This window comes from Macaca nemestrina, chromosome 13, assembly GCF_043159975.1.
Source record: "Macaca nemestrina isolate mMacNem1 chromosome 13, mMacNem.hap1, whole genome shotgun sequence".
NCBI lineage: Eukaryota > Metazoa > Chordata > Mammalia > Primates > Cercopithecidae > Macaca > Macaca nemestrina.
This window is the reverse complement of record NC_092137.1, coordinates 1,997,996-2,022,155: the sequence shown is the minus strand read 5'-3', so window position 1 is coordinate 2,022,155 and position 24,160 is coordinate 1,997,996. Positions and strand designations below refer to the sequence as shown.

General features: G+C 49.0%; 1 protein-coding gene across 31 annotated transcripts in view; it reads left to right on the top strand.

The window, feature by feature from the left end:
* The window catches only part of LOC105497564 (myelin transcription factor 1 like), a 533,126-nt gene that overhangs the window by 453,167 nt on the left and 55,799 nt on the right, over positions 1–24,160 (top strand). For all 31 annotated transcript variants that reach the window (XM_071076157.1, XM_071076158.1, XM_071076139.1 and 28 more), the window contains one exon: positions 17,181–17,243. In XM_071076157.1, coding sequence (XP_070932258.1) covers positions 17,181–17,243 — 63 coding nt within the window. The remainder of the gene's footprint in view (positions 1–17,180; positions 17,244–24,160) is intronic.

Here is a 24,160-nt window from a genome sequence, read left to right as displayed (position 1 = left end):
AAAGAGGAGCGCAGCTAACACGTGATTCTGGTTTCTGTTTTGACTGTGTGTGGACCAGTGAGGCACAGACCGTGCCCTGGTGGCTGTGCCAGGAGGCAGTCCTGGCTGAGGCTCCAGCACCCATAGCCTGCGGAAGCTCAGTGACGGCTGGTGTGTGTTCCAAAGGTTCCTGGGCTGCACATCCTCATCCCGGCTGAGGGCTGGTTAAGCTGAACCCGGAGTCACTGGGAGGCCTTCCCCTCTCCCGGGAGCCCACTCCCATGGCCGCCACACCTGAGGGCATCTCCCCTGCTCCTTGCTCCTAGGTGCCTGGCAGCGCTGCAGCCAAGGGACTGATCCAGGCTCTCAGGTTTCCTGCACACAATAGAACCAGCCTGCACCGCAGAGAGAAAGGGGGAGGAGGGAGTCTAGCAACCATATCTCCATAGCAACGCTGGCCTGCATCCCCCCTGCCTCTCAGCCCCAGGGCAGGCCCCCAAGTGCCAGAGAGTGGGGGCATAGAGAAGGCAGCCTGAGGAATGGACCCCCTTCCCTTCCTAAGCCTTCAAAGAGCCTTCCTCCCTGGCTGGTGACGCCTGCCCTGCCTTCGGGGCCGGGGGGATGGGGCTCTGGAGACCTGCTCCTTGCCAGTGCTGATAAGACAGGAAGATTAAAAACGACTACAAGCCTCTCATCCTCTAAGATCCTTCCCAGTTATCAAGGGTTTCTTCCTTCCTTCCTTCCTCTTCTAGAAAAATCATTCCTATTCTTTCTTTATAGCTTACATAACAACAGATCATTTTTTAAAAGGAGATTCTTTGCCTAAGAAACACATTTTTGATATTATGCAAGTGCAGTTTCTATTAAAATACACTCTGAGACAGATACATTTTTAAATGATTTTCTTAAAAATCAGAAGCAAGACCGGGCACGGTGACTCACGCCTGTAATCCTAGCACTTTGGGAGGTCAAGGAGGCTGGATCACCTGAGGTCAGGAGTTCGAGACCAGCCTGGCCAACCTGGTGAAACCCCGTCTCTACCAAAAATACAAAAATTAGCTAGGCATGGTGGCACATGCCTGTAATCCCAGCTACTTGGGAGACTGAGGCAGGGGAATCACTTGAACCTGGGAGGCGGAGGTTGCAGTGAGCTGAGATCACGCCACTGCACTCCAGCCTGGGCGACAGCTAGTCTCCGTCAAAAAAAAAAAAAAAGCACAGAGCCAAAGTTGCTTCCCACTGAAGGTTTACTAAATAAAGAAGGCTATTTCTAATATTAAATTTGCCACAGTCAGCAGCTTCCCCCGCCTTCTGGCCACAGTTTTGGGGATACAAATTAATGGAGAATAGCTAATATAATGAAGGTAATGTGTGAACAATGGCCTTCATCTACATATTCACATTAACGAGCATATCTACATTTAATCACCAAACTTCCATTGCATCCAGACTGCCACGACGGGGAATTGCAGACGGAGCCATACGCAGCCTATGTCCTGTCTGGAGGAGAGCCAGGGAGTGTCCCAAGGTCCCCCGCCCCACCAAAACCTGTGGATGTGGCTGCCAGGGCCACTCTTGGCATCTGCCATTCACTGACTTGACTTCTTCCTAATCCTCCCTCTGACAGACGAGCTTCCTCTCCCCAGCCAGAGGCAAGAAATACCCTTGAGACTGAAGATGAGGACTTTGGACTTCGGTGATTAGTAGTGCAGGAAAACCTGCCAGACATTTGAACCCAACCTCCAGGGACTAGAAATGGGATAGGCAGGAGGAAACGGGGCTGTGGGGCCTGGGGGTAAGAGCCAAGATAATGGGGCCTCTGGGACATGCTCATAGCCTGAGTGCTGTGTGCGACCCTCGGTTCACCTCCCAGCAAGGGCGACCCTCGGTTCACTTCCCAGCAAGGGCGACCCTCGGTTCACTTCCCAGCAAGGGTGACCCTCGGTTCACTTCCCAGCAAGGCCCACCTTCATCCACACCTTCGCCTAAGGTCTCCTCTCACCCACACCCTTCTCTCCACTCAGTGACTTCCTGGGGCTGAAGCTGCTTCCCTAGTGTTTCTCCGCTCTGTCCTGTGAACAAGACTGTCTCTCTCTCCCTCTCTCTCTCTTTCTCTCTCTCTCCCTCCCTTCCTCCCTCCCTCTCTCCCCCAACCCTCTCTCTCCCTGGCTGCCCCTCTCCTTCTCTATCTGCCTGCTTCACTCTCTCTCCCTCTCTCTTTCTCTCTCTCTCTCCCTCCCTTTCCCCACCCTCTCACTTTCTGTCTGCCTCTCTCTCTCACCCTCTCTCTCTCTCCCTCCCTCTTTCTCTGCCCCTCTCTCTCAGCCCTCCCTCTCTGTCTGCCTCTCTCTCCCCCACCCCTCTCTCTGCCTCTCCTTCTCTCTCTCTGCCTCTCCCTCTCTCTGCCTCTCTCTCCCCCTCCCTCTTTCTCTCCTTCTTCCTCTCTTTCTTTCTCTCCCTCCGTTTCCCCACCCTCTCACTCTCTGCCTGCCTCTCTCTCTCTCACCCTCTCCCTCTCTCTCTCTCCCTCCCTCTTTCTCTGCCCTTCTCTCTCTCTGCCTTCCCTCTCTGTCGGCCTCTCTCCCACTTCCCTCTCTGCCTCTCCTGCCTCTGTCTGTCCTCCCGACTCTCTCTCTCTCCCCCTCTCTCTCTGCCTGCCTCTCTCCTCCCCGCTCTCCCCTCCCTCTCTCTCTCTCTCTGTGCCTCTCTCTCTCTCCCCCCACTCTCTCTGCCTGCCTCTCTCTCCTCCCCCCCCCTCCATCTGCCTCTCTCTCTCTCATCTTCATAAGGCCATCATGATCTGCACCTATGGGAGCTGTGGGCAGCAGGTGACGGGGCCAGAGGTGTCTGTGGAGCCTTCATCCTTTGTCCACTCACAATACCCTGTAGTCACAATACCCCGGGTCCTGACTCTCCCTAGCTCTCACCTCTGTTGTAGGTGATCTTCCCTATTTATAAAAAGATCCCTTTGGCCATGGTCCCCACCTCGGCTTGACCCACCTGCTTCCACCTGGCCCATCCTTCTCCCCACGAGGCACCTCCAGGCCATCTCCTGGATGCACACTCCAAGCTGCTCCATCGCAGACAACTTCCTTTCGCACCTTTCAGTCTGCACCTGCTGCAGCATTGTCATGGACGGACGGCCCTCAGACACTGTAGCCCGGAGGCTAAACCCAGTGCCTGTGAGGTGGGACAGCTTGGGTTCAAAGCCCACTCCTTGCAGTGGACAAATTCCTGAATGCCCGTGCCTGTTTCATCTGAAACAGGGATAGTGGCAGTAGTCTCTTGCTCCGGGGACTGATGGGAGGAAGATGTAAACACAGTGCTGTTGGCTCTTCTCATGGGGTCGTCTCACCCACCACGTGCCTTGTGTACTGAGCATGTACTAAGTGCTGGCTCTTCTTACCCACCCCTGCAGAGCTCACAGGCCTTCTTGCTAACCCTGTGAACGTTCGCTAGTCCTTATGTGATCACCTGCACCACCACAGCAAAAGAAGGCTGCCAGCCTCCAGGAGATCCGAGACCTCTGTAGCCTGGCTTAGCTGCTAAGAGAAAAAAGGACAGGGAGCTAAAATTTTCTGCACTTAATTTAGTTCTTTAGTCCTAACAAGGATCCTAATGATGCAGGTGGGGATTATTTTTCCTATTTCACAGATGCAGAAACAGGCTCAGAAAGGTGCAGGGACTTGTTCTAAATGTGCCACACCAAGGGAATGGCAGAGCCTCGGGCCACACCATGTCTGGCTCACTGAGCCCTTTGGCCACACCCCTGAGTGCCTCAGCCTCAAAGCCCGCAGGAACCCTGCAGGGCCACAGGAGCAGGGCTGCTGGCCAGGTGTGCAAGCCGCTGGGCTGGAGGGGGTGTCCCTCAGCCCCGCCTGCCCCCTCTCACCCCCGCCTGCCCCCTCTCACCCCCCGTGCAGGTCCCACCTTTGTCTGCACCCTCCCCAAAGCAGGCGCTGAGTCCTCCAGCCCCCAGCCCAGTTCTCCACACAGACGCCCAGGGAGTCCATAGCCCAGGGCAGATGCACTAGCCTGGCGGGTTAGCACGCTGACACCCACCAGGTGCCCTTCCCCTCTGCCTCCCCACAAGAGCACCTGGTGGGGACAGTACCCTGGGGCCCATGGAGCAGCAGCCTCTGGCAGCAGCCTGGTGACAGGAAAAGCCAGAGCCTGGATAGAGTGGAAGCACAGCAGTCGGGCACAGCTACGCCAGGCTGAGCCCCGCCTCCCCGCTGAGAGCCAGGACAGTCGGAACAGGCCGACACCTCTGGCAGCAGCCACCATTCTTCACCAGCTCTGTGAGCCTGGCATATGGCTGGCTCCTCAGAACCTGTAGAGCATGAAGGCTGCCCCGAAGTGGCTGCTGAGGGGGCTTCAAGCAGGGGCCACGAACCTCCCATGCCTCCTTTTGTTCCGGAGACGTTGCGGGCAGAGCTGTTGCGGAGGGGAGTTTCACGTGTGGAGGGGCACCCGTGCCGCCCATCAGAGCTCAGCCCTGCCCTCCCAGACCCTGAATAAATGAGATGCTTGAACACAGAGACAGCTCCGTGCAGGGGGCAAAGCGGAAGTTCAGCCTGGGGACAGCGACTGGGGGACAGGGCCAGCTCTGCCCTGGGGAGTGTCCAGCAAACCTTATGTGGGGCCCCGTGTTAAATGGGAGGCAATAGGACAGACAGGGCCAGAGACACGAAGCCAGCACATGCCCGGCTGAAGCTGGGAAGGCAGGAGCTGGCGGGGAGGGAGCAGCAAGACTGTGGAGGGCCTGCTGGAGACTGGACGCACCATGGCAGAGAGGGCTGCGGAGACTCCGTGGAGGGCGCAGCCCCGAGGCGGGGGTTTCCAGAAGGCCCCGGACCTGCCCCGTCTTCTGGGAGCTTTCTCTCCGCATACTGGGGAGGACATCACACCACATGGTCCTCACACTAGGGTTGCCCTCTCCTGAGCATCCTGTCCCCTGAGAGCCGTGGCAGCCTCCTGGAATTCCCTGAAGAGGCATCTTTGTTTCCCAGAGGGAAGGCATGGCCCCCACCCCTCACCGTCCCCCTGGGCCATGTCAGGCTGTGAAGAAAACCTGTAGCTGCAGTGCTGGGGGCTGTGAAGGCCGTGGCAGGTGCCCATCCAGCCACCTTGTGACGCTCCCCGCACTTCTCATCGAACCCCAGCTGTCCTTGAGCTCCTCCCAGGAGGGTTAGCTCCACCGCCCAGGGCAGCCGTTCTTTCCTCTGTCAACCATGGTCAGAGGCGCCTCCCAAGAGGGAGTGCCAAGTCGCTTATGAATGTTCAGAGCAAGATTTCTTTCTGCCTCATAACATTTACCTTCCATCCATTTTAAAGCAGTCATCTGTTTCCCTCGAGTCTTCTCTTCTCTGAGCTAACTATCCCCCCAAATGTCCCCCTTTTTTTGGTCTCTTAAGTGACATGTTTCAAGTCCTTCCACCGTCGCCACCAGTGTTGGAATATAATTGGCACATAATGTTTCTATCCTTCCAGGGGTCGGCCCAGAGCGGGACATACCATTTCCATCCTCGCGGGCGTCGGCCCGAGGTGGGACATAACTGTTTCTGTCCTTCCAGGAGTTGGCCCGAGGCGGGACATACCGTTTCTATCCTCCCGGGGGTCAGTCTGGAGGGGAACATGTGGTTTCTATCCTCCTGGAGTTGGCCAGAGCAGGACATACCGTTTCTATCCTCCCAGGGGTCGGCTTGGAGGGGGACATTTGGTTTCTATCCTCCTGGAGTTGGGCCGGAGCGGGACGTACCGTTTCTATCCTCCTGGAGTCGGGCCGGAGTGGGACATACCGTTTCTATCTTCCTGGGGGTCGTGCTGGAGCGGGACAGTACTCTGCGAGTGTGGCTCTCACGTTGCTGTGGCATCATGTGAAAGGAAGTCCATGGGGATGAATGTCAGAATCTCAACACATCTGAGCTCAGTCTTCTCACCCCTGGGTGGATCATAGTTTTCTTGTTATTTTGCTCTTGGAAGCACATCTTCATTTTTTTCATCCAGCCCATTTTGCCTAACTTGCTCTTGAAACAGATTCCCAAAGACCACAGGATCCGTGAAAACAGCACATTCCACACTCAGTTCTGAGTTAGGGATCTTTGGTTAAGGCACCCAATAGAAAGTCAAGAGCCTCAAGGAATCAGGCCCTGTTTTTCTCTCCCCGAGGTCAGAGCAGGGATTGAGCCCCAAAGATAGCACCATCTCCAGGGGTGCCCAGCACCTCACATCTGGACACGCTACCATTCCCAGCGTCCATCGGGGCCAGCCCCGCATCCCTGGCCTCCTGGATCACTCCACTGTTGTGAGCCTCCTGTTGGACACCGGAGTCTCCAGGATCTGTGGTGTATTCGTAATACACCTGCAGCAGCTCCTCCTCTCCTTTCCTCCTCCTTTCTCCTTCTCCTCCCATCTTCTCCACTCACCTCTCTCCTTCTTGATTTTCCCTCTCCCCTGTCCACTCAGCCAATTCTCGTCTTTCCCCGGGGATCACACCTCACTGATTCCAGAGCCAGAACATGAGACGGCCACATACCTGCAGCATTTGCAGCAGGTGCTCTGACCTCTCTGCCCTCCTTGGCCCTCTTCGTAACCAGAGGGAAGACATGAGAAGCAGAGGACAGTGTAATTTTTAGCAACTGCTATGGATGGCTACTTCCTGACTCAGAACTCTAGATAAATTTCATTTTCTTTCCTAGAATCTGCTTCAATCTTCTCAATTTTATATGACCTGGAAAGTCCATGTGAACTCATCAATAAAAAGCACAAAGAGAGGAACGAATGAGCCTTTGAGCTTTAAAAACAAATGAACCCGCCCCATAGATCACATGATAGATTCTAGATTTGGGGGGTGGGCATTATTGATAACAAGGGAACATGTAAGAAGAGTTTAGTGCAGTAAAAATGCACCAGAATTTAAGAGATGGTTCCTGTAATCTCAGCTTTGTTGCTCCTTGTTGATCTTAAAGGTACTTAACTCTTTACATCTGTTTCCCTGCCTGCAAAATAAAGATTTTTTTATTATCTTTTTTTTAAACCTCTTGAAAAATTAAGTCTGTGAAATAATTTGTAAATTTGACATATAAAACAAGATTTGAAATGAGGGAAAAGACAGATTCCGTGGTAGAAAGGAAGAATATGTTCCATTTTTTAAAAAATAAGAGACTGAAAGAGGAGTAAATAAACCCCAAAAAAGTTTTAAAATCATACTTACAAAAATGAGGATGGGGCACGAGGCAGAATTTGGGAGGAAGAAATAGAAAACATCAAGTGACCCCCAATTGTGAAAAACCTCAGCGAATTCCAGGATTACACAGGCTGCAGGCAGAGCAGAGTCTTTAACACCCCCCAAAACCCCGATTAGAATACAAAAACTTTTCCCTATGAGACAAGTTAAGGGCTACAAAAATAATAATAATAATAAAAGATCCACAAACCAGGCAAACAAGAAAAAGTAGAAAGCAAAAAATAACACGAATGTTAAAGATGAGGATAAACATTTCCGCTAAAGAGGAAAAACATGTACATCCCCTCCTGTCTAGGTGGCTCTAGAAATCCTTCCTTCCTTCTGTCCTGGAAGACCTGCCTTTCCTAAGGCGAGCTGAAGTCTACCAGCTTTTGGAAACTGATCTGCTTTTAAATTCTCTGAACCTCCCTTATGTAACTGAAAAGGAGTGTAAACCCCCCCGGAGGGAGATAGGCAGTGGCCATCCCCATGCCCAGAGGGAGATAGGAGGGAGGTAGGCAGTGGCCATCCCCATGCCTGGGTCAGCAGTGGGAGAAGTGGCTGCCCTCAGGACCCCTCCAGGCCCACACCGGAGTCAGTGTCTGACCCCACACAGAATGGGTCTTTCAGTTTCTCAGGGCCTCGGGGTCCTCAGATTTAAACAAATAATGTCTGAGCTGTGTTGGGTTTTTGGCCGTTGTTGCCGCTTTGCTTTGTGCCCTCTGGGGCTAGGGAGTGAGTGTGTGTGCGCAAGTGTGTGTGCATGTGGTGAGCAGTGGTGGTGCTGGCCGTGAGCGTGGTCGCCACAGTGGTGGTGGATCATCCGTCTCGGTCTCACAGGAAATCCAGTGGGTTCTTGGTGTTGGAAAATTGGTGTTGTCAAGGCAGTAGCCCTTGCAAAGAACCCCTCCCAGCCCCCACCATTAACCCTCCAGGATGAGTGACTCATTCCACAGGGGGTTCCTTACCTTAAGGGACAAACAGTCCTTGCCTCTGAGAGTGATAAGGACAAAGGACCGTTTGTGAAAGCATCTCCAGACTATCTAATAATGGCTGTGTTGAGAGTAAGGGAGAGATGCTCAGTCTTACACATCTCATCCCGGATCCCACTGCCAGAAAGGAATTCCCTGCAACAACCCGCATAAAGTGTATTTTGAAATGTGTTTTTACTACATATAAATGGTATTATCTGCTTTAGAGCTGAATGTAATCAACTCAAGGTGAGTACCTCTCTTGTGACCCCAGGCCCCAGTGTCCCAACCCTGAGTGAGGTCCCTTTGCATGTGGAATTGGGGCCCCTGCATCCCGAGCGTGTGGTTGAATGCATCAGGCCCTGGATGAAACTCACTCTTCCACGCGAGGGCGAGAGGCTGGGGTGGTGTTTCTGTTGCCTTGCGTCAGCTGCACCAGTCACCTTTTGTATTTCTTTTTTGCATGGGTCCTCCGAGTCCAACCCCAATACTGGCTCCGGCTGCCCCAGCCTCTTGCTTAGCCGCTCCACTGCTGCTGGACGTGCATGTGCTCTGGCAGCAGTTCCCATGGACACATCCCGTTAAGTGAATGGGACGTCAGGATGTGCTAGGTACGTTCTGCCGCACTGGACAGGAGCCTATTGCTGGATGTACTTGGGGCGCCTTTCGGCCCTGCAGCGGTTCGCAGTGTTGGCAACAAGGGCAGCATGATCAACACAGAGGGATGAGTGAAGATTCCTAGGCAGCATGGTCGGGAAACAGACAAACTGCATGCAGCATGGACAGTGACGCTGCCGCGGCGGCCCCTGGGTGCTCCTCAGACAGCCAAGCCGCAGCGCGAGAGTCCCCCGAAAACAAGCCCGGGAGTGGGACCAGACCCGTCACCAGCGCTGCCCGGTCCACTTTCCCAGAGCCCCTCTCATCCAGCGCGCTGTCCCCAAAGCTGGGGCAGCATGCGTGCATCCTCCAGGGCATCGGGGCACCAGGGCCAGGGGGCAGGGCGGCTGGATGGGACGTGGTGCAGGTGAGAGGCTGACCCAGTGCTAATGTAGGCACTGGAGCCGTACGTCACAGTGTAGATCCCCTGGCCAATATTCCTGCTGATCAACGGGTGATACTACCTGCATGTCGTCCAGATGGACCAGGGCTGTGTTCTGGTTACTACAGTTATTGGGCATGATAGAACTAATAATGCTTCCTCATCCGCCCCATTGCTAGTTTGCCTGCCGTAACCTCACAGTTCTTGTACCCTCTCAGCCACAAGGCCCTGTGACCAGAACGTTGGGAGTTTCATTTGCATGATGACCCTTGCACGTTCTCAGCAACCTGGGGCCTAGCCCATTCCAAAATCTTTCCTGCATCATGAAAAAGAAATTTTTAAAAAATTATGATAAGGGTGCTTTTAAAATTCTTCCCCATGTATTTGTTGTTGTTATTTTCGAGTGTAATTTAAAAAGAAAAGTACTGGGAACCAAAAGAAAGAAAGGAGTTTTGTGTTTACAGTTTACATACATCAGAAAGCAAACCTTCCACGTAAATGCCCCTAATGGAGACAAGTCTACTTCACGCTTTGAAATGTGTAGGTTTTCCTGCTACTGGAATATCGTAGACATCACGTTGTGAAAAACCCTCACCTGACTTTAAGGAAACCAAGCGGAATGGGAGACCCTCTAAGAATCTCAGGGACAAAGGCTCTGGGGAGACCGAGAGTGGCTGAAGCTTAGTGAGAAGAGCACCCTACCCCAGGCTGTCAGGGTGTGTGTGCAGCACTCTTGCGGTATCTGGTACTTCTAAGTAGCAGGCGTGCCGCCGCACCCTTTCCTAATGAGAAGCTTTGGGAGAGGGAATTCGGAGAGGGCACAGGGCAGGGAGGCTGAGGTGCCTATGGGGGAGGCAGCGGAGACTCCACCCGGGAGAAGGTAGCAAAAGGTGGCTTGGAAAATATCAAAGCCCTGTGCGGCGGGATCCTGCACTGCTGTATTAGCGTGGGAAGAAGTGCAAAATATGCATACCTCGCATGGAATTCCAAAAGAAAACGAAACCGCTGAGTATCTTACAAATTGAAAAGTGACTTACAGGATTTGCCTTTCCTTGAGTTTCAGGTAATCTCTTTAAGAAACTGGCCAGAAGTGATGCAGGGTAGTTGTTTCCCAGTGTCCCCCGGGAATTGGTTCCAGGACCCCTGAGGATACCAAATTCAAGGGGGCTCCAGTCCCTGCTACGAGCTGCGCACATCCTCTCATGCATTTTAACTTTCTCTGGATTACATACAATTCTTAATACAAAGTAAACGCTATTGACAGAGTTGTTATAGTGTATTTTTAAAATTTGTATTATTTTTATTATTGCTTTTTATCATTTTTCTCTGAATAGTTTTGATCTTTTGTTGGTTGAATACAAGGATGTGGAGCCGTCGGACACGGAGGATCAGCTCCGAACTGCTTGCTCCTAACTAGCCTGGTCTCTTTCCGTTTGGAAAGAAAGCCGCAGCAGTGCAGACTAAAAATGAGTATCGAGCCTTTTTCTCCCATTTGAAATGTCTTCATTTTGCCTTTCTCTACATTTCTTTATTGTTTCCCATTTATATGACAAGAATCAAAATTAAAATGTATATTTACACTGAGTGTGGTGGCTCACACCCATAATCCCAGCACTTTGGGAGGCCAAGGCGGGCAGATTACTTGAGGTCAGAAGTTCGAGACCAGCCTGGCCCACATGGCAAAAACCCTGTCTCTACAAAAATACAAAAGATTAGGTGGGTGTGGTGGCGCGTGCCTGTATTCCCAGCTGCTGGGAAGGCTGAGGCAGGAGAATCACTTGAACCCGGGAGGAGGAGGTTGCAGTGAGCCGAGATTGTACCACTGTACTCCAGCCTGGGCAACAGAGTGAGACTCTGTCTCAAATTTTTAAAAAATACATATTTAAAAAAAATTTTTTACCATGTCTCCGGTGCTTCAGAGCAATACATATTTTTAGGACCAGATCTATTTAGGCAAAAAACAAGTTTTAAAATTGAAATTTTCGTGTAAGCGGGGCAAAGCCTTATTCATGTGGCCAGAATCATTCTGATTTACAAATATGTTTTTCTCCAATAGGTAAGGCCTAATTATTTATTTTTGTTATTTTCTTTTAATTCAGAGGATAAAGAAAAAAATACATTTTTTCGTATTTTGCGTTTTACTAATTAAGTCTCCATGATAGAGCTACCGCAAAACAAAGGAATGAAAAAAGACACATGAATTGGCTCTCTGAGAAATTCTTAGAAGAACTCAAAGTCTCTCCATCGGACATTTACATTATTACTCCAGATATGTTGTTCCATACATTTTAGCTGCTGAGCTCAAAATCAGGGGAGCCTTTGAGGAATGACTCAATTAGATGAGGGCAGCCTCACAAATCATTAATCCAGACAGAGCTGAAACATTCTGGGAATCCTTTTAGCCTTCATTCAGAAGACTTTAAAAAATAATAATAATAAGTAGTTAACTCTATCATGATGAGAGATTCTGTGTCTCTTCCAGATAGTTCTCCCTTTAGACCGATTTGGAGATAGATCGTGGTGGACCGGCTGGGTCTCGGCCCACGGTCATGCTCCTGTAAGACACTGAGTCACGCTGGGAGGACTCCCGGGCCCTGCTGACCGGCTGGGTCTCGCCCCGTGGTCATGCTGCTGTGAAACGCTGAGTCACGCTGGGAGGACTCCCGGGCCCTGCTGACCGGCTGGGTCTCGCCCCGCGGTCATGCTGCTGTGAAATGCTGAGTCACGCTGGGAGGACTCCCAGGCCTGTGGTCTCTGAGCCTCCACATGCACTTGCTCTGCAGGCGATGGTCGGATGTTGTCCTCACTGACTCTGGGCATTCAACAAAAGCACGTGGCAGCTTGTCCCGACCCCTGGCCGATGAATGTCTGCTGTGGGCTCTGTTCTGGCCTCTGTCTCCGGGAGTCTCTGCCTTGTTTTCTAATAGCACTGATGTAAAGTGGGTTTAGGCAGTAGAATGTGCTGTGCTGTGAGCATTCATTTAACTCGACGTAGCCGCATCCTGAAGAGCATGTCCTGCTTTCAGTGCCTTGCTGAATAGAACTGCAAGCTTTTATTTAATTTCCATTCTATTTCCTTTTGAAAGAGAGAGGATGGGATGACAGACTCCAGAGGGAGCACTTTCAAGACATTTGTATGAATGACTGGGCTACAGAACAGCTTCAGTCGGTGGACACAGCTGTTTCGTGTACACCGCCCTGCTTCAGGTTGTGGTTTTGTAAATGGGAGGAAATTAGCACAGCAGTGGGTTTATGTCCTGGGAAGGACGCATCAGAGGGCATCTGAAAAGCCAGTTGGTGGGTGTCCCAGCTGCGTGGCGTGCACCAGTGGAAAACTATATGATTTTTTATGATGATGTATTTTAATGCCTAGATATTGAGTTCTTCTTTTACGTTAGGGGACACATCTATGACCTCCATGGACGTGTGGCCAATGCTGCTTTTTACGTAGGCTCACAGAGCTTTTCTCTTTGGTGGTGGATAGTAAAGACAAGGCCAGGAGCACAAAGGGGCAAGGGGTCAAGTCCAAGGGTTTCTCTGATGCCTCAGATCTGCAAAAGCAACAGGAGCAGCTGTTTCTATCTGAGAAGGGCTCCTGCCCTAAAGTCAGAGTTCCAAATGCTTATGAGTGTCCCTGTCTTTTACTTTTTGTTTTTTTGTTGTTGCTTGGGTGTTTTTCTTTTGTTTTGTTTTGTTTAGAATTTGCCTGAATTTTGCATGTCGGCTTTAATGTAAATACTGCTTAAAATACTTTATTTATTTTATTATGATTTTTTCCATCACCATTCTTAAATGTCTATACAAGACAAATAATAGTAATATGTACAACTAAAAGTTATTTTCTCTTAATATGTACAACCAAAAGTTATTTTCTCTTAAATTCTTTTTCTTTTTTCTTTTCTCTTAAATTCTTAATCTCAGGCAAACCCATGACCAGAGATGAAGCAAGATCAGGAATATTTGTGTCTTGAAAATATCCGTGGGGCGGCTCGTGTGGGTTTCGAGATTATTTGTTCATCATTTTCTTTCTCCAGTTGTTTTTACAATAGTATCTTTGGAAGAGAAAAGAAAATATATACATATGTATATATAACCCAGCGTTTTATTTAATGCAAGTTTACACCTTAACCATCTACAGGAACTTAAAACAGCCTTGCTGCTGTTGTTGGTGTAACTGTCAGGAGAGCAGGCGGGGCGCTGGGTGAGTGGTGCTCTTTCCATCCCCGCTCGGCTCCCAGCAGCCTGAGTGCTGCGGCGCTGAGAGCCGGAGCCTCCCTGCAAGGGAGCTGAGGCCGTTTCCATGGAAACCCAGTCAATCTCTTCTGCCATTTCCAAACCCAAGCTGTGCAGCACAGGCTGCCGTCTGATTCTATCCACGGGGGATGCCGATTGTCCCACCCGGGCTTCCTTCGTGGAAAAGGCGTGCTCCTAGATGGGCAGATGCAAATCGCATGTTTGCAAATCAATTTCACGCCACGCCCATTGTCGAGGATGCTGGAGCTGACTGGGTTTGAGAGGCGAAGATCCCTTTTGTTAGATGAACAGTCACTTCCCCATCCATCGACTTCAGAACATTGGTTTTTTTTTAATGTTGAGATTTCTTAAAGCTAGGAAATTTGTATGTAAATCTATGAGTTTTTAAAGAGCCTTAAATTCTTGCACAGTAACATAAAAATGGATACCAAGAGCGGTTAGAAGGAGGAACCGTTGAAAAGCCAGTCAGGGCTGCCTTCTGTGGTCTAGAAGCACCACCTAAAGATGGAAAAGCTGAATTACTACCCCGAAAACCGGGGCTGGTTATCTCAGGGAGACACAGCCAGTGTTTCCAGCATGTCTCTGCCCTGGGCGCTGGGGATGGGAATTGACGTTGAGGGCAGCCTGAACTGTGGCGTTCACAGGAGCCTGTGCAGGTGGGTGGAGGCGTCTCAGGAGGAGATGACGTCCGGCCCCGGAGGCCTGTGAGCCTTGTCAGGCCAAAGAGTTTCCCCACATTCATTCAGGCGACTAGCAAGTGGCATGCCTGGGATGCTCGCCCCACACACCCACCTCCAAACCCTGGAAATGAGAACAATCCTTTTCAGAGAGAAAGGCCTCTTTCCAGTGATTTTTTTTCTTCCTCAACACGGTGAAAGCTCTAAAAATAAGCTAAGTCAATCTCGTTTTGTTTGTTCTCATGATGAAAGAGGACATTTTAAAAACTTTTTTACTGAAACCTAGTTTGATTTTAAAATTAAGGGCGTAACACTCATAATCCCACTGGTGTAGACTTCAGCACCACACTTGCTCTTTGCAATTAATCTCATAACACAGATACATTTGAGCTTGCAGTCTGCACTTGAGTAATGCTTATTTAGTGGACTTTGGTGGAGCCCTCCCTATGTATCATTAATCTCTTTACATAATCACATTTAATGATGGTCCAGTAATCTCAAAAAAGCCCTAATTTAAAGACTAATTAATAAATTAAATAAAACGAAACCCACACAGTGTCCCCCCACCACCCTCAATGCTAGCGGTTGTGAGTTGTATTTATACTGAAATCTACTGTTTTCAAAGTAGTTCAGGTTCTCCCACAACCCATCCCACCCCAGAAATGCAGCAAGAGCCATCAGTCGTTTTATTCTACCCTCCCAAAATTGTATACATCCAGTGTTCTTTAGCTTTTTAAGATATAAATTGGGAGTTATTAATAAACTTTTTTAAAAGGCACGTTATCAATAACAAGAAGGACATATAAACCAAGCAATAAAAGTATTGGACAGGACATTAAGTTACCACAATCACTGGTTAAAACACCTATTTTCTTATCAAACAATGGATTATACATTCATAAATGACATTTAAACACATAAAAACTACCACAAAAACGTTTATAGGTAGTAAAAATATGATTTTCACTGAATTATTTGGCTATAATGTCTCACTTTAAATTTGAGAAGAGTCAACTTCCTTCTGCCCCAACAAAAAAGAACATCTCAAAAATGTTTAGCCATGTTAAAATGAATAAATTTTAAATAAACGTGCACTACGTACTTGAATTAGAAAGTTTAAGAATCTTTTTCTTTTCTTAAGCAAAAAGTAATGCCAAGTATATATTACTGTTTCTTGGTACATTTTTAATACAGATACATGCACCAAGATTAGCTTCTCTTGGATAGAATGATTTTTGTTGCTTTCAAATATGCCTTCCTGTGTAAGCTTATGGGTTTGGAGTTTACCTACATAAGGTGTCATTTGAAAAACCAGCTAGTTAAGTTCAGTCATTTAATTTAATTTTTAGACAATAATTACTTAGCAACTGACTGAATAGTCTTATGATCAAACTTTAAGTGTATGTAAACAGCTGTTACTTGAACAAAAATCAGGTCTAACAATTGGATTTGGAGTGTTGTTCATGATATGCAGAGACTGTTTGAAATACTTCATCACTGTTCTGCCTCAAATTCCTCTTTTAAAGACCCCAATTACCCTTAGTCTGAAGGGCGGTGATGGGAGCACACAGAAGAACCCTCCACTGCTGCTTCACTCAGTGACCCTCATTCTCCCGGGAGCAGGTCCTCAATTAGACTTTTCCTCTAATATGATATGGAAAACATCCATTTCTATACCCTGAGATCTAGAGTTCTGTTCCCTTTCTTAGGACTAAAGGAGAGTACTGAAAACCATTTACACATCCAAGTGTCAAAATATGACATTCATACACTTAAAATTCGGCCAATTTCATGTATTTCCACTCTAATCCCTGCCGTTCTCCTCTGATCTTGAGAAAGCCCACCTTAAGTAAGCACCTTGCTGTCCTGGTCTCAGCCCCAATATCCTATCCACAGTGACTTTCTGAGTGGAAAGCAAATTGAAATCTCTAGGAGCAGCAGACATGTATTAACTGTTTTTAAATTGTGATTCTTGATCTTGACAAGAATTCAGGTACTCACTGAGGCAGGAAGGGGCATGGAGTACGCTTTGATGCTTCCTACTGGGGTAATATTGCTCACTAAGTTGCTTTATCCTTGTCATTTTTGGAGAGTTACAAATGTAATAGAAATAAAGGGGAATTTTTTCTTAATTTTTACATTCATGGTGGGTGCAAATGCAACTGAAATAGCCCAAAGTGCAAGTGTGTTTGCAGTGCTATCTTATTATTCTTGAGACAGCACAGTTAAGAAGTTATACGGAGGGCAATATAATTATAAAACTCTTTTTTAAAAAGTCTCTGATTAGAGAAATGGCAAGACCTTAATTAAGAAACAGGATGGGGTCGCCTCGGTAGAATTCAGTAGATGAGCATGTGTCCCCGTGAACTGTTCAGAGCTCTCCACTGACTGACCTGGTGGATCTGAACTGATTTATGTTCTACTCATATTGCTCAAGAGTAACAACTATTTTAAGGGCTATCAAACCTGCCTGAGTGCAGTGGTTGTCGGAAAGACGGTCGGCCTGCATTCCCATGGTCCAGATACAGGTTACTACCCTCACTGCTCCCTGGGGCCACCCAGGCTGGCCGCAGCCCTGGTCAGTCCAGGGAAGGGGAGACTTTGTAGTGCTGGGGTCTGAGTTCAGACTAAGACCATTCTCTCAGACCTCGGGGCACGTCTGTTCATGTGTGAGCCTCGCTTCACGCGTTGGCTGGTGCAATAACAAGCCCCGTGGTTGCTGGCTCTCCTGAGCTTTAAGAATGAGGGGAGAAAAGGTGGGCTGTTAGGAGGGAAGACAGATTCTAGAATGAGCAGCCTGGGGACCAAAAGTGCGGCATCTGCTCCAGAGACTGTGGGGAGCGGAGCGGCCACGAAGCTCCCGGTGCTCTGGAAGGTGTGCGTGTGGCCACGGTGACTTCCAGCTCCACTCAGCCTCTTTCAAGTAGGAGGTGAAGCAGTAGAGTTACTTTGCTTTTTGGATAAAAAATAGTTAATTTTTCAGGGAATTTTATTCCTTTCAATTGTAACACAATTTGCGTTTTTGATTGTAGGTGCCCCACACCTGGCTGTGACGGTTCTGGACATATCACTGGCAATTATGCTTCTCATCGGAGGTATGTAGAGATGCTACTCTTCTCTCCAAAATGCTCCTTCTCACTGAAATGGTGGGAATATCACTCACTTCAGGCTCCAAGCCTTGCAAAGTTTGACACCATCGGCAAAATTAGGGATCTAGAGACTCTTAGCACCATAAAGCAGTGACGTCCTCATTGGAGCTTCTCTTAGAAAGCAAACCTTCCTTTTCCGGGGCCACTGTCTCCTCTCAGGACATTTCACGTGCAGTGCCAAGTAGCCCCACTGAGAAACATTCCTAGTCATCCAGCAGCACTTCTTTCTAAATTGGAAGAGTAAAGGAAAAAGAACAGTATCTACTGTAAGATTCCCGAGAAAAGCCATCAAGAGACACACATTCTAATACCACTGAGAGTTGGTCTCTTAAATATTAAGATTGGACCACAAAGCTGTACAGTTATTCTAAGCAGGCTTCAGTAGAGCTAAGTGCTACAGAAGCACTTAATGTTACAAAGTCTAGGCACTGTCTCTCCCAAAGAGAGGATAGTGTCCAAAATATAATATAGAGATTTGGTCATGTGAGATAACAAAAATTCTATGCTACTGGACATTCAGTAACCACTGGATGAACATGGAATTGAGGACAGGCACTATTTAGCCGAGAATGGAAAGAAATGTGGTACTATTCGAGAAAAAGTTCACCACTTGTTAAAGACGGTACATCAGACCATTCAAGGAGGGGTGGGCAGGGCAAGAGGTCCAGGGGCCATGCAATGAGCTGCTGCAGTCAGAGAGACTGGACTCAACTGGAACCCCATTGAGGACAAGTGGGGAGCAGGTTGGGGTCAGTGGATGCAAAATTCCCCACAGGAAGCATCAAGGAGAAGGGATTTCTGGCCAATGGACTTGATGGGATCATTGCTGATGGCTGGCCAGGGTGGTAGGACCTCCAAGTGCTCAGACAGGTGGTGGGGAATTGTTCTTAAACTGATTTAGAAGGATTCTTGCTCAAACTGGACCCTACAAGGACAGAGAGGGAAGTCAAGGTCGGGTGCATTCTAGTAAAGGACCCAGAGGAGCTCAACTAAAGTTTTGGTCAAGAAGAAAACCTTTGTGAAAATATTGTCCACACGAAGGCAAATCCACTACATGCCATGAATGTTTAAGTCACGTTTAGATGTACCAACAGCCAATGCCAAGGTAAGGACAAGAATGTTTCTGAAATAAGACCAATTTAAAGTGAAGTCTCCCCATATGGGAAACAATGCTGCATCTATCAAATAAATAAACTAAGTTGTACGATATCTGCTCCCCTTCATCTCTCTAAATTTTAGATTATAAAGTAGGCAGTCTAGAAGCAGGTGAGGCCTGCTTTTAACATACTGCTTGCAAGAAAAAAGAAAGAAAGAGAGAAAAGGCAGGAAAGGCAGGAAAGGCAGGAAGGCAGGGGGAGGGGGAAGGGGAGGGGGAGAGAAGGGAAGGGAAGGGTAGGGAAGGGAAGGGAAGGGAATGGAAAGGAAGGGAGGGAGACAGGGAGAGAAAGGAAGCTAGGAGAGTTAAAGAGAGTGTCAGCCATGGACAATGACCCCCCCGCCCCCCAGGGCAAGGTTGTCTGCACAGAGTCGCTGAGTGAAACCCACTGTCTGTCCTGAGTGACCAGATCCCGGTGGTCCGAGGAAGGGACCCTCGCCTGACTTGGCTGGCATTTTGGATTAGAAACAGCACTCACAGAATGATTGTTTTTGTCATTAAAATCTCACTGAAAGTAATTTGTTCCTGTGCTCACATCCCAGTCATTTGAGAGCTATGTTTAAACAGCACGTGTCTACGAAAAGCACAAATTGTGAATGCCACCAAGGAAAAATGAAGTCTACAACTTGGGGGAGGATTCTTCAGACTCAGTGCCAATGTCTCACGCTCTTGACCCAGATTCCTCAGCCTCTGCAGTGCTGGCATGTGGGGGCAGATGGCTGTTTGCCATGGGGGCCGTCCTCCACACCACGGGACCTGTGCGGCATCCCTGGTCCTCACCCACCAAATGCCAGGAGCATCCACCCATTCATGACAACCAAAGATGCCTGCAGTCATTGCTGAGTGTCCCCTGAGGGGACGACTGCCACAGACCAGGGGCAGCAGAGGCTTATTACACTGATGCAGCTTCACCAGGCAGCACAGAAACAGCCACCACGTTTGGTAGAACAAGAGTGAGTCACGCCATCCAGCAAGACTGCCAGAATTAAATCACTGGTTTAGATTAAATAAAAATTTGTAAAACTCCAATTAAATATACAAAGACAAGAACATTCCATGCTGGTCTTTATTTCATCTTAGAAAAGCGATGTCTCGGTCCTATCACATGGCCAGAGCTTCCGGCGTGGCATAGTGTCAGCACTCGTTCCTATCCCATGGCCAGAGCTTCTGGCGTGGCATAATGTCAGCGCCCCGTAAGGTGAACACTTCCTGGTCACTTCGTGTCCAAATGTCTGTTTTTCTTCTCATTTTTTTTGGTGGGGGTTGTCATCATGTAAATTTAGTCATCATGTTGTTTAAACATTTTATTCATTTTACATATATCTTAGACTGCTAAGTATTAATATAGCACAAACCCATGATTAAAATCTAATCTAAGCTCAAATTTAAGCTACCATCTATGCCTGGAATAAATAATCCCAGGGTAAGTCGATAGAGTTGGAAAGTAAGTGTGATTTGTGTTTGGAAAATCTGAGACCTAGGCAGAGGCCTCTCGGGGTTTTAGCGTATTGAAGGTGGAACACCTTGTGACATTACTTGTTCTAGTAACAGCTTCCCTGGCATAGACATCTAAACAGGGCTGAGCACGTTGCTCAGAAGAAAAGTCCCCGCTCAAGGAAGATGGAGGCCCCAGCGAAACAAGTGCAGTTCTGTGTATTTGGCTGCTGAAGACAGACAGAAGCCAACAAGGAAACTCTCCCAGGTCTGTTGGCTCTTGGTGGCCAGAAACGCAAGTAGAAGGAACTTCTTTTCATGTTAATCTTCTATTGTCTGTTTCCCAGGAACAGGAAGATAATGTTACGTATAGGCAAACTTCGCTTAGATGATGATTCCCTGGCCACCTTTTTCCCTCAATCGTGCCATAATTCAAGGTAGTTGTGTGAGTTCAAGGCATCCTCTTCCCGCACTGTGGGCTGTTGTGAGAGGGAAAGTCACCAAACAATGATCCTGAACGTGTTCAGAGCACAGATCTGCCTCGCGCATCTGTGGTGTCTGGAATTCTCCCTCCGGCACCCAGGACAAAAGCACACACTCCAATTCTGTCTGCAGTTGCAGAGTATTCCCAGCTCCCTTCTGAGGGAAAAGTGAGGCCAAGCCCTGGCCTTCTGCTGGGCCCGTTCTGGGAACTTAGGCAAGGAGCTGTCCTCCACCATCTCCAGGGATGCGCTGAGAATTAGCAATTTCATTAACTTTTGAATTTGCGGAAACTGAGGGGCCAGGAGATACAGTAGCAGAGCTGCACTCGAGCCCATGTCATCTGACTCCAAGTCCCACCTCCAGGCAGCCCCACGGGCCTAGGATGGCCCTGGAGAAAGTGTGTGTGCCTAAACCACCTGGAGAAGGCGGGGTTGTACCTGCCTCTTAGCGGTGGTGTTTTCCAGCCTCCACATAGCATCCGAAATGTCCCTAAGTCCATTTCAACAAATGTTCATTGACTATGATGTTCTATCAAACAATCCTCTATCCGCTGCTTTGCTGACTCTCTGTCCTCAGTGAACAGAGGCCCTGTTGACCATATGCCTACAAAGTCTTCCACGTCATTCACAGTCATCCACGGGGCTCCTCTTTATACTCTCGTTTTCAAACTAACAGACTGTTTCTTAAGTGTGTCCTCAAAATCCTGTTTCCCAGACACCTTTGCTCTTTTCTCCGACCACCGCCCACAGGCCCTCTCCTTCACCGGTAGTCTCCGGGTCCTGCCAGACAGGCCTGCCCAGGGGTGCTCCTCATTCTCTCTGTCCAGCCATCCCACATGCCTTTTTCATAGGATCAGGCAAGCAGCAAGAGCTCCAAAGGCCCTGAAGTTGTTCCAACGCAGAAGTCAAGTCCACATTTTCCACAAATGATGATGCTCCAGGAATCCAACTCCCACTAGAGCACCCTGTGGCCTCTACAGTTCCTGAATGGCATCTAATCACGAAAGAACATTTACTGGGCACCTGCTACATACCAGAAATTACAGTGAGCATTTTACATGTATCATCTCAGCATCCTATGAGATCATTGGTATCCTGACTGCAAATGAAGGTGCGTGGGCACGGAGATGCTCGGCTGCCCGTCTTGTCAGCGCCTGCACTCACCCGGAGCACTTCCACTCTGCTCTTTTACCATAATGCGCAAAATGGAAGCCTCCAGCATGGCAGTCAAATGGCCGGACAGTGTCTGCCCATGCCACCCCAGTGTGCTGTGGGGACTTTAAACAGGGACCCCAAAGGCCTTACCTGCTGTGAAATGAAGACATCACCAGGTCCTGAAGAAGATAGTGAAGAAACAGGCTCGATGTCATGCAGAAGAGCCAGGAGCAAGTCTGCCTTGGAGGGTCTCAAGTCCTGCTGCCCAAATCCGGAGAGGCGGCTCCTCACCAGGGAGCCTCGGGAACCTTGGAAGGCGGTGCTGGTGCAACCCTGTCAGGATCTGCTCTCACACAGGTGCAAAGCTGTTTAGTCAGAGGGTCAGGAGGGTCACAGGATCCACTCTCATGCCTGGCACAGAGCCGTTTCACCAGAGGGTCGGTGAAGTCTGTGTTCTGCCCCGGGCTCCGGGCCAGACAGCCACTCTAGCACCACTTTGGCCTGGAGGCCACGAGGTTCACTGCCCTTGACCACATGTCTCCCGGGATCCCAAATCCTCCAGTTTCTCATAATCCTGCACTCACCTGTTGTTGGCCCTTGCTCGCTGGAGCTGTCCGTGTGCTCTGTCCGTGTGCTTACGCTGGAGCTGTCCGTGTGCTTACGCTGGAGCTGTCCGTGTGCGTACCCCCAGCCTTTCCCTCCCCCAGAGAACACAGGGCTCTGAAGTGTTTATAGCATTTCCAACATTTACAAAGTTCCAGATAAAGATGTGGACATAGCATGAGCCCCTGTGAATTGTGGAAAACAGTTTCTGTCTAGGAAATTGTTAATCATTTAAACATAATCCCAAATGTCAGTGTGGAATTCCAGAAACCTAGTAAATTAGTAAATACCTGTTTGAGTATGTAATCTGTCCCCGAGGCAAAGGAACAGCAATAACTAAGGCGTTCCTAGCCTCGAGGTACAGGTAGTTACGAGGAAGGACATAAAAGCTAACCAGCCTGGTGCACTCCAGCACATTCCTGCACATTTAAGGGAAACCAAGATGGGCTCCAAGAGGACGCACACTCAGGGCAGTGGCCTTGGGGCCTCCGGGCCAGGATGGCACTAGGGTGGGAATCCGACCTGAAAGATACTTTTCAAACATGTCTGTACTTATCAAAGCCTAAAGATAATGAGTAAGTCATGTCTTAATTCTGACGAGGCAGGGTGAATCGGAGCCCAGGACAGAGGAGGCGATGCTGAGCCACGGCGTGATGGATGGGGAGGGTCTCTAGGAGGTTGAGCAGAAAAGGATATTCCAAGCAAGGGAACAGCATTAGAGAACGTCTTATGACACCAACATTAATGCACATTTGACAGTGAATAATTCAGTTTGGCAACAGTTTCAGGTCTAAGCCTATGGGAGCAGCTACAAATGGAACTTGCTTTAGGAGTCCAGTTGAATTCAGTATGAGGGGGTTAAACTTTATTTGCTGGAAAATGGATATCCACCCAAGTGCAGGCTTAGCTTTTAGCCTAGAGAGCAGGCTGCTGAGAGATGGGAGGTACCAAGAGCACACTTGGGTGGTGATGGTGACAGCCGGGAGAAGAGCTGGTGCAGGTGAGGAGAGCAGCAATGGGGCTGTGACCAGCAGGGTCAGGAGTGGGAGGGGCCCCTGGGGAAGAAGGCAGGCACTAAAGAGGGAGGGCCTGGGATGCAGCAAGCACCCGGGGGACATCATCATCTGACATATAGAAGTCCACCAGGAGGAGTGGGCCTTAGATTCTGTCTAAACACATTAACTTTGGGATTCTTATGATATATTCAGGTAAGCAAAGGAGGAAGGATGAGAGGAGAAAAACAGCTTTCAGGGTCATCAGCAGATGAGCTGTTCCAACTCATGCACGAAAAGAAAACGACACTTTCAGAAACGGAAGATGGTGGCCGGGCGCAGTGGTAGCTCACGCCTGTAATCCCAGCACTGCGGAAGTCTGAGGCAGGCAGATCGCTTGAGGCCAGGAGTTCAAGATCAGCCAACATGACAAAACCTCGTCTCTACTAAAAATACAAAAAGTATCCAGGTGTAGTAGTGCACGTCCGTAATCCCAGCTACTCAGGAGTCCGAGGCAGGAGAATCATTTGAACCTGGGAGGCGGAAGCTTCAGTGAGCTGAGATCATGCCCCTGCACCACTCCAGCCTGGGCAACAGAGCAAGAGACTCTGTCTCAAAAAAAAAAAAAAAAGAAGATGGATCCAAATCCTAAGAAAAGAGCTGTGGATGTGAGCCCTGAGCAGAACATGGAGCCGTAGCTCTGACGCCCAGGAAAGGAGTGACTGCACCCCTCCCTCCAGGGCTTGCGAAGGGCCCGCAAGTGAATCCCTATGTTTCTAAAATTTGGAAGGAGAAGATGAGGGGAGTGATGTTTTGTTAGGTTCAAATCTGGGCCCTAAAGAAGGGATCACAAGTGCAGACAAAGGTGAAAGTCAGGATGTAAAATCACAGAGCTCCTTCTCTGTGCCAAGCATTGTATGTATCATGTTATCACTTTCAGTTTTCACAGCCGATGACGCAGGTATTTCTGCCCCAAAATACAGACAAGGAAGCTGAAGCACAGACACTCGGGCTACGTCTGCACAGCCCATACATAGCATC